Below are 8,979 nucleotides of genomic sequence, written 5' to 3' on the forward strand. Positions count from 1 at the left end.
TTACATCTTGTGAGGCACATGGTGCCTCAGGTCAGAGAATAAACATAATGGTGATAGTTAAAAAAAAAGGTATGTCTGTGACTTCATGTTCTTCAAGTGACAGAAATAAATCAAACAACAACAACAACAACACTTGTGGATTTCAGTTTAAATCCGAGTATGTAACCAATAACTGCAGGTTAAGAAAGTTTGACATCAAACACTTTTCTTGTCTTTGCATTAAATTGTGACAGAACGCGGTGGTGAAATGAGATATCTGCTATCTGCTGGAATACACTTTTTGTAATTTAAGAGACAAAATAGTTTAATTATGAGGCTTGGGTTTTAATTTCTAACACATACAAGAAATTCCAAGGTATCTCAATCGGTCTACTTATTTATTATAAATTACTATTTTTAAAATGCTGCAGGGGATTTTTCATCTGGTCTTAAATTCAGAGTCTAATTGGAAAGTGAGTTAAATTACACTTTTATTCCCCGGAGACACAACAGTGTGTGTGTGTAGACCTTCATGATGCCTAATGAGAACATTGTTTGGCTGCAATGATACAGTAGAAACTGTCAAAACAGTAGAACAAGTCAAATTAGTAAAAAAGCACAGCCTCATACAGGACGAAGTCAGTTGATCTTGCTGTATTGGCTGGGTTTTTTTTAGCACAAATGTAAATATATACATTTATTTTTATTGTAGAAAACACCAATATATCAAAGCACATAGGTGTTTCTTTTTTCATTCACTACTGTCATCATTATAAGGGTTCATTTTTTATTTTATTTTATGGTGCTTTTGTTTAAACTTTTCCGTAAGTTTTGCCGCAGAAACACAAACCTACCACTTGGGGCAGAAGTCAACCAGCAGCTCCTATTGTCTTGTAGGCTAAACGTGGGAATTTTCTGTATGGAACTTGTTTTGGAGCGTGAGTTTCGAAGTGAAAAGGGCTGAGAAAGACTTAAAAAAGACCTAATATCACTCCAGTCTTTTTTATTTAATTTTTGGTGTCGGGTTTTTTTTTTTGTGGTATTTTTCAAACAACCATCTTCCCAAACTCACTGAAGTGCATTTAAAATGAAAAAACAAAACAACTATCCTTTCCAGAGACCTTCAGGGTAAAGGTCATGAGTTATTCTGGGACTAAAAATTCTCACCAACTGATGAGATGTCAGCAAAAGGATCTTCTCCCTCCTCGGCACCGATCAGCTCGTTTTTACCTTTCTTAGCTTTGCCTCGTTTCAGAACTAGGACACAGACAGGACAACAGACTCTAATGTTACAACAGCTTCAGACAGTAGTGTTTATGCATCTGCTACATGACAGAGGGAACAGACCATCATATAAATAAATCATGTCGAGATCATACTGAAATAACATTGTCCGTATTAAGACGTTGCTGAACCACATCTTCCACTCACTGTTAAATTAAACTGCACATTTTTCCTCCTCATTTGAATTCATTTCATGTAACTAATAACTTAAGACAAGATTCACTAAAAGCATCACCTTGGAGTAGCTTACTGTGTGTGTGTGGGTTTAAGAGAGAGAGAGAGAGAGACAGAGAGCTAGCTTACTGTGTGTATGTGGGTTTGAGAGAGAGAGAGAGAGAGAGCGAAGGTCCATGTGTGCATTAACAAATTCAATCATCCACACTGTTAATTCCAGTAATTAACCCTTGTCTTAACATCAGCTCAAATGGACTGACAGAGTGGTTGAGTGAGGTAGATAGACAGACAGAGAGAGAGAGACGGGGATAGGGAGTAAAGAGCAAAAGGAGAGAAAGACTGAGAGAGTGACATTAAGAGAGAGAGAGAGAGAGAGAGAGAGAGACCAGAGTTTAATCCCAGTCAGTTCTCTCCATAATTACAGCTTTTCAGCATCCCTCGCTCGCTCGCTCTTCCTGTCTGTATGATTGCACTCATTTTATTCATACAAGTATATTAAATACTGCATGACATCAGTTTCCTCAGGCTTCAGTTTACTGCAGATTCAGAGTACAGCTAATACCTACCTCAACACTATCTTCTTCCCAAATATAAAATTTGAAAAAATATTCAAACAGGTAAAGATGAAATACATCTCTCATAAAGGTATTTACTGTAAACAGGCATGTCGAAGTTCTATTCCAAAAACTGTCCTTTAATTAACAATAATTAAAAGACATACAAATGATGGAAAAGTTAACATATAAGTTGAACCTGAATAAAGAACGTTGCATCAAAGATTGGACAAAATGTTATCATATGTGAAGAAGGAATTGTAAATATGACTTGCATAATATTTGTATTTTTTTTTCTTCCTTATTATTATTATCTATCCATGTTACTGTTTTACATACACAAAAAACTTTAAATAAAAATGTACAAAACAAGTCCTGCCCAGCCCTGTTCTCACCTGGAAGGTTCTGTTTCCTCTTGTACCAGGCTCCATCCAGAGGTGACTTCTCCTCTGCAATCTCATCCTCCTCCTCCAACAACACCTCCTCTGCAGCAGGAGAAATCAGAGGGATACAGTAAAAAACCTATTTGGCCTACATGACAAAGACACAGAGAGACTGCGACGAAGATCACATCTGACCTGCTTTACAGATCCACTCCAGGTATCCTGTCAGTTCTCTCTCTATCTGCTGCTGACGTCGCAGCTTCAGGAACTCCTGTCGCTTCTCCACGCGCTCTCGCTCTTTAGCAAATTCTCTGTTAGAATAACGATATTATCATGGTTTCTTTCACATATATCTGGTCGGAACCCTACTCTGTTCATCTGGACACCAGTAGACTGGTGATCAGGAAGAAAACAATTGACCAAGGTTTTCTCCCCATGCTGACTATCTAAATTATTTTAGTTAAATACATTTAAATTTGAATTAGTGCACCAAAACACAAAGTGCAGAATATTTCATTTGAACCTTTTATGACATTGATGCATATCCACTGAACAAAATATTTTAAATTACAATAGATATTATTATATTATAACATATGCACAGACCTACTACAGAACATCATTGACAACAAAGAAAATGGGTTTCACGTCCGCACGAGAAACAATCACGTGAGCACAAGTTCCTACTGTACTGTAAAATATTGCACGAGGGTGAGAAACTTCTTGCCGTGGAGTGGTGAGAGCACGAGAAAATTATCTTTTACGCATGAGAAACTTCTTGCCGTGGAGTGGTGAGCTGAGTTACGTGGCAGTAACGTTCTTTCCAGTTTGGGAGTTAGTAAAGGAAACTATTTTAAGAGTTCTGCTGTGGATTTGTATCAACGAACGAATTAATTGGTTTTTATTTATTTTTAATGGGGAAAATGCAATCGAGATACGAGCGGATCGATATACTGTACGAGTGCTGTTGTGTGAAGTTTTCTTCTGGTCCTTTGACAGAATGACCATTAGGGGAGGACCTTAATCAGGGAGGCTTCCTTAAATTCCCGAAGGGAACTCCTGAGGGATTCATAAAGTTCTTTAATAAAGTTCAGCTTTAGCACAGCCCCAAAACATTGAAGTGGCGGCTGGTAAAGAAGTGGTCTGGTCTTAACACAGTCTTTTTTTCTTCTTCAAGGGAACAGGCTTACATCAGTTAGCACATGGTGACAATATATCAGGAAACATCTAGCAATGATCGTGGTCAGGGACAAGAAGCCTAGTGTGTTTACCGGGGCAGAGACAAGGGGAAGGTCGAACGCTAATCAGGTTGGGTTCAGAGAAACAGTCAGGAAACACGTGCTGGAAAGTCTGCATGGGAGCGATGATAATCTGGCAAGAAATGGAGGGAGTGGAGCTGTATATGTACTGGGTGGAGTAGGTGGAAGCAGACTCTGACAACTTTCTCTGACCAAATGGATGAATGCATTTTCAGAACTGCCTTTGCGGTCAAAACTAGAGGATGAGCGGAACTCCTGAGCGGAAGGATCTGCTTTCAATGCCTTTTAGTTCCGAATAGTGAGAGAGTCTGAACCAACGCAGGCATAAAAAGAGATATAATATGTTTAAATATATGTAAATGTATAATGTGTCCACAACAAGCGGCGTTCAAGTATAGTACAGAAATTTGAAAAAAATGACATTAAGGCACTGAAAAGGAGCGTTTGGTCCAGGGCTGTTTTGACAGGATTAAAAAAGGTGCTTTGATGCATGCTTAATCCTGGGTATCCTTGATGTTTTGACCAAAGCATGTTATAGACCTTTTTTCTAAGACACAAAGAAGTTGATTTAATAAACAGAAAAGGGACATAGACTGCAAATGTTTCAAACAAGGTCAAAATTGAAATATAATATTTTAGTTCGGGGTTCATATAGTTGAACATCCGACTGCACCAGGCATGAACCTCGTGGCACGTCACTGCCCGGAAATGGCCCCCAAATGACCTAATGATCATTCCGTAAAGGTGCGACCATGCTGATTCAACTCGCTGCCTGTCTTTGGGCACCTGTTTCTATAATGTCAGCGCGCTGGATTTGTGATCAACAACACAAAAGGAACATTTTCTCATGCGCACTTCAAACTTTTATTCATTTATTTGTTTATATATATATATTTATCGTGCTCATGTGATTGTTACTCCTGCACACTTTAAACCTTTTTTTTTGTTTGGTCGTCAAATGATGACATATTGTAGACATATTGTACATGCGGTAGTATTATTAAAACGGGGACCGTGACGTATGTATTTTCTCCTGATATGTTCATGCAAAGCTCCAGTCTGTTTACCTTTGTGAGAAAATGAGCTGTAAAAAGGTAAAACCCATAAAAGCACAAACGTTTATTTGAACAGCACAAACGCGGCACAAACGATAGAGACTAATTTGTCAGGCGTGTGAAAAAAAACAAGCTGTAAAAACGTAAAAAAAAAAAACCCATAAAAGCACAAACGATAGAGACTAATTTGTCAGGCGTGTGAAAAAACAAAAGCTGAAAAAAAGAAAAAAAAAAAAAAAAAAAAAACCCATAAAAGCACAAACGCGGTACAAAATATAGTGTGATTTGGACGCGCAAGGTGGGAGCTGCGTGACGTCACAGATCAGAAAAGGTAATTTATTTTATCACTCCAAAGCTTTAATAGATCAAATGAACATTTTTACGACACAAACGTAGCACAAACAAACACTATAGCACTACGACGCTTCGAATGTGTCTTGTTCTTTTCTCAAATAGTACTTACAGTTACAGTGTGTCTTCTCTTCGTTAACCATATACCAAAAATAACATTGAATCAGATATATCCCTGCTTGAGGAATGTTTTTAATTGAACAAATTGACGAGAAGATTCCCGTTTTTGGCTTCAGTTTGCCTTCAGATTATTCTACAACCGGATCCACGTTTACTTTGATTGGATTTCCGGTTCAATGCCCCGCTTTCTAACAAACACATTTCCGGTTAGCCGTCCCGCCTCATAGCCTACAAAATATTGCTATTCTACTCATTGTTCCTACGGTTTAAGTGACAAAATCAGCGCTAATTGCCCCCTGCTCCCTTTCACTCATTTTTGCTTTTTCATTCTTCCTTTTTTATTTCGGTCTTACGGCAACATGTCCATTTTCCTTTTTTTGTTTTGCCGACTAACGCAACAAAGCAATGGTCTTCATGAAATTTTTGAAAATGTTTATATTTTTATATTTATTGTCATAGTTTATTCGAGATATAACGATTGTTCTCACCCTGACAGGACACCGAGAACCAGGTTGAGCATGAAGAAGGAGCCGATGATGATGAGAGGGATGAAGTAGAGCCAGTTCCAAGTGTTTCCTGCGACATCATTGGTCTGCACGCACACACACAAATAGTATACATCTCAGTGTGTTTATGCTAAAATGCTTTTCAAAATGGCCCGTATTTTTTTTTGTAGATTGGTGGTGTGAAAAATAAATGCTGAAAATGTCACTAATCAGCACAACAAATGGAGCAGATGGAATGGATGTTTTGTTTTGAAACTGGAAAAGGCTGCAGCTGCTGATGACGGTGTGCATGAAATTGTCTGTTTTCCTTCTCATTCCGTGCTGAAAATAATGTGTATTTATATTTGAAAACTTTTTTCTATAAACTCCCCAGGGTTGTGTGAGTTTGGGGAAATTGTGATCCGTCAGAAAATAAAATCACTCTATTTTTTCCAGGTTGAATGACAGCTCAAAAATATTTTCACATTGACCGAATAAATGAACCTTTCGCTTTACCATTGTGATTCGGTTGCCATTGTTGTAGTTTTAGCCAAATAATGTTCATTTTTACCGATTTGTGAATAACTTGTTTGATTTTGCTATTGCTAGCAATTCCTACAATAACTACGGGTGTTTTACGTAGCTAGGGCTAATTTGTGATGGCATGTCAGGGCAACTACTGTGTTTTAGAGTCATCATTTTTGTTTGGCTTTGTAGACGACTCACATTTAGCTATTTTTTTTTTATTTAACCACTGTTTGTGCCTAGACAATTTTAAAAATAACTGAAAAAAAAAACTTTTTCAGCTAACATTTAGCTGAACTCACTCTGAGATAGCATTTTAGTTATTTAAATCCCATGTGGTCACTGTTATGGTTATTTTTGAGTAAAATAAGAGTTTTCCATATGATCCTCACTAAAGTTTAGTAAAGTTTTCCATATGATCCTCACTAAAGTTGTACTAGAGTTCTTCTTCTGTGGTTAGCTACTTCATGCAAATATCTGAATCTTGGGTTCTGTTGAAATTGGCGGGAGCCGACAGAGACATATTGATGCCTCTGGGCTGCCTCACTACAACTGGGAGAATGTTGAGGCTCATTTTCTCCCAGGGGATTCTGGGAGTCAGCCCGCCTCCAGGTTTATTAGCAGGTGGGTGGAGCCAGAAACGGATTTTTTTTTCATGAGGCATAGTGACACTTTGCAGATGCCAGCGCTAAAATCACAGGCTGTGATTGCAGTGGGAGGATCAGGGTGGCTGAATAAGCAGGAGGGCAGGACGTACCTGAGTGTGTGAGATGAACACACTCTCTCACACACACACATACAGAGAGAGAGACAGAAGCAGCAGACGCAGTATAGGAGAAATGTTCGACAGAAGCTTCACTTTGTCCAACATCCTATCATCTGACGTGCTGGTTTCATCCCTCACAGCTCCGACCGTCTGTCATTTATCTCTGACAGCACCGTCACCAGACCAGATTTATTTCCATTTTACATAAACATGAATGAAAATGAGATGGAAACATACAATCCAATTGAGGTGACGTATGGGTGTTTTTACTCAGTGAATCCATTAATGGGGGGAAAGTGCAGCACAGCCATTTCCAACAGGTTGGTTAGACCGTGAATATTTTTTAGGATTGTTTCAAATGTTCTCTTTAAATGTTTTTATTTAAAAATCTAGATTAAGACATAGATTTTCTTAAATGATTTTATCAGAATAAACACGGTTAAATATGAAGTCAGTCTAAAAAGTCAATACAGTAGCAAATGTGGTGTTTTCTTTTTTGTTGGCAAATGTGTGAAGAAGTCATGTAATTTTTTTTTTAAATGATATTTTATATAATTTACAGCCCTTTTCTCCACAATATTGGATGCAGGAGCAATTAAAGCCACCATCAGGCTAAATCTGTTCCATCCAAAAACATTAAATATACTGTGTATTACCACCATTGACAAGGGGGTGACAGATAATAAACAATCTTGCACATGATAACGAATACCTCCAACAACCTTATTTTGTTTTGTCTTTTTTTTTTTTTTTTTTTTCGGGACAAAGTTCAGCGTTACAACTACAAACAGCCTTCTCTTAAAAATCTAAACCCTTGACCAACAGTAAGAGCACTAGAGGGCTTCATACCTCTGTTCTTCCTGTTACTCAAGCCCACCGCTGCTACAGAGCTGTAGCAGTGAGTCTGCAGGAGCTGTGTGACCGAAAGCACCCACGCTGAGCTGACACACGCGCACACACGCACACACACACACACACCGAGTTGTAGCCAGGAAAGCCTGCTGTGATGTGGAAAACCACTCTAAATCATCTCTGAAACATCTATACAAGAAGCAAACGGAGCTCAGCTCAGTTGGAGACCACCATGTAAGAGATGAAGATGATGAAGAGGATGATGTTCTAACAGAGGGAGAGAGAGCTTTCACTGTAAATCTAAAAAAAAAAAAAAAAAACCCTTGATTTCTTGATTTTAAATTTTTGGCTATTAATGCAATTTGGCTAATGCTAAACTATTGTGTTGTGTTTAAGCTGGTTTAGGGCTAACTTTAAGCAGATCCTTGAAATTCATTTTACTTTTAGCCATGGTTTTTATTTTACTTTGGACCTAGTTTTGGTTTATTCTGACTTTTTAATAGCCATAACAATAATTTAATTAATTTTTCCTACACATTAGCCATCGTCAGCCTATTCTAGGCCGACCTTCAGCTAAACGTAGTAATATTCTGGTTACTTATTTATTCGTCAGTCGGAAACAAAACCTTCTGAAATTAAACTTCCCATAGGCTGAAAATCATGAGCTGTACGTCTTATGGATCCGTTTTATTTCCTGGTTCAAAGGTCATCACCCAATGAAGAGAAGCAGTATTTAAATGTTTTTTACCATCTACAATGTAGATTCGAGGTCCATTCATTTAGCTTGTTTCACGTAGAGTCTACATGGAACAACCTTGTTTAGTCATGAGTGTTTTAGGGGTATTCAGAAACCTATGTTTCCCTGACTTCTGTTTTTTTTTTTTAAATGTGTGTGTTTCCTGTATTTGTTGAAATTATTTTGGAATGTATGAACATTAGTAACCCTACCAGTTCCATAGGTCTTGGAACTGTCAGGGTTACAACCCTAACAGAAAACTCAGTTTTTCATGGTGAAATTAATTAATTAATTAATTAAGACCCAAATATCTTTCACCTAAATTTTGTAAAACACGGTCAAATCGACATATAATTAGTTTAAGGCCAGAACCAGCATGGTAAGGACAGAAGGGAGTTTTCTTTCGCATCATCACACAGCAGCGTCTGAGCCCAACGAACCCCCCCCCACCAACCC

The 8,979-nt window shown here is 38.0% G+C and overlaps 1 protein-coding gene across 8 annotated transcripts in view; it reads right to left on the reverse strand.

Annotated features, from left to right (window-relative positions):
* LOC103389024 (voltage-dependent N-type calcium channel subunit alpha-1B-like) overlaps positions 1-8,979 on the reverse strand; it is a 138,931-nt gene that overhangs the window by 50,472 nt on the left and 79,480 nt on the right. For all 8 annotated transcript variants that reach the window (XR_003051680.1, XM_025062024.1, XM_025062023.1 and 5 more), the window contains exons 9-12: positions 5,648-5,751; positions 2,570-2,685; positions 2,387-2,476; positions 1,147-1,236 (exon numbers count right to left, since the gene is read on the reverse strand). Coding sequence is in view for 7 of the 8 variants with exons in the window: in XM_025062024.1 (XP_024917792.1) it covers positions 1,147-1,236; positions 2,387-2,476; positions 2,570-2,685; positions 5,648-5,751 (400 nt within the window). In the remaining variant the exon portion in view is untranslated. The remainder of the gene's footprint in view (positions 1-1,146; positions 1,237-2,386; positions 2,477-2,569; positions 2,686-5,647; positions 5,752-8,979) is intronic.

This window comes from Cynoglossus semilaevis, chromosome 14, assembly GCF_000523025.1.
Source record: "Cynoglossus semilaevis isolate Cse_v1.0 chromosome 14, Cse_v1.0, whole genome shotgun sequence".
Taxonomy (NCBI): domain Eukaryota; kingdom Metazoa; phylum Chordata; class Actinopteri; order Pleuronectiformes; family Cynoglossidae; genus Cynoglossus; species Cynoglossus semilaevis.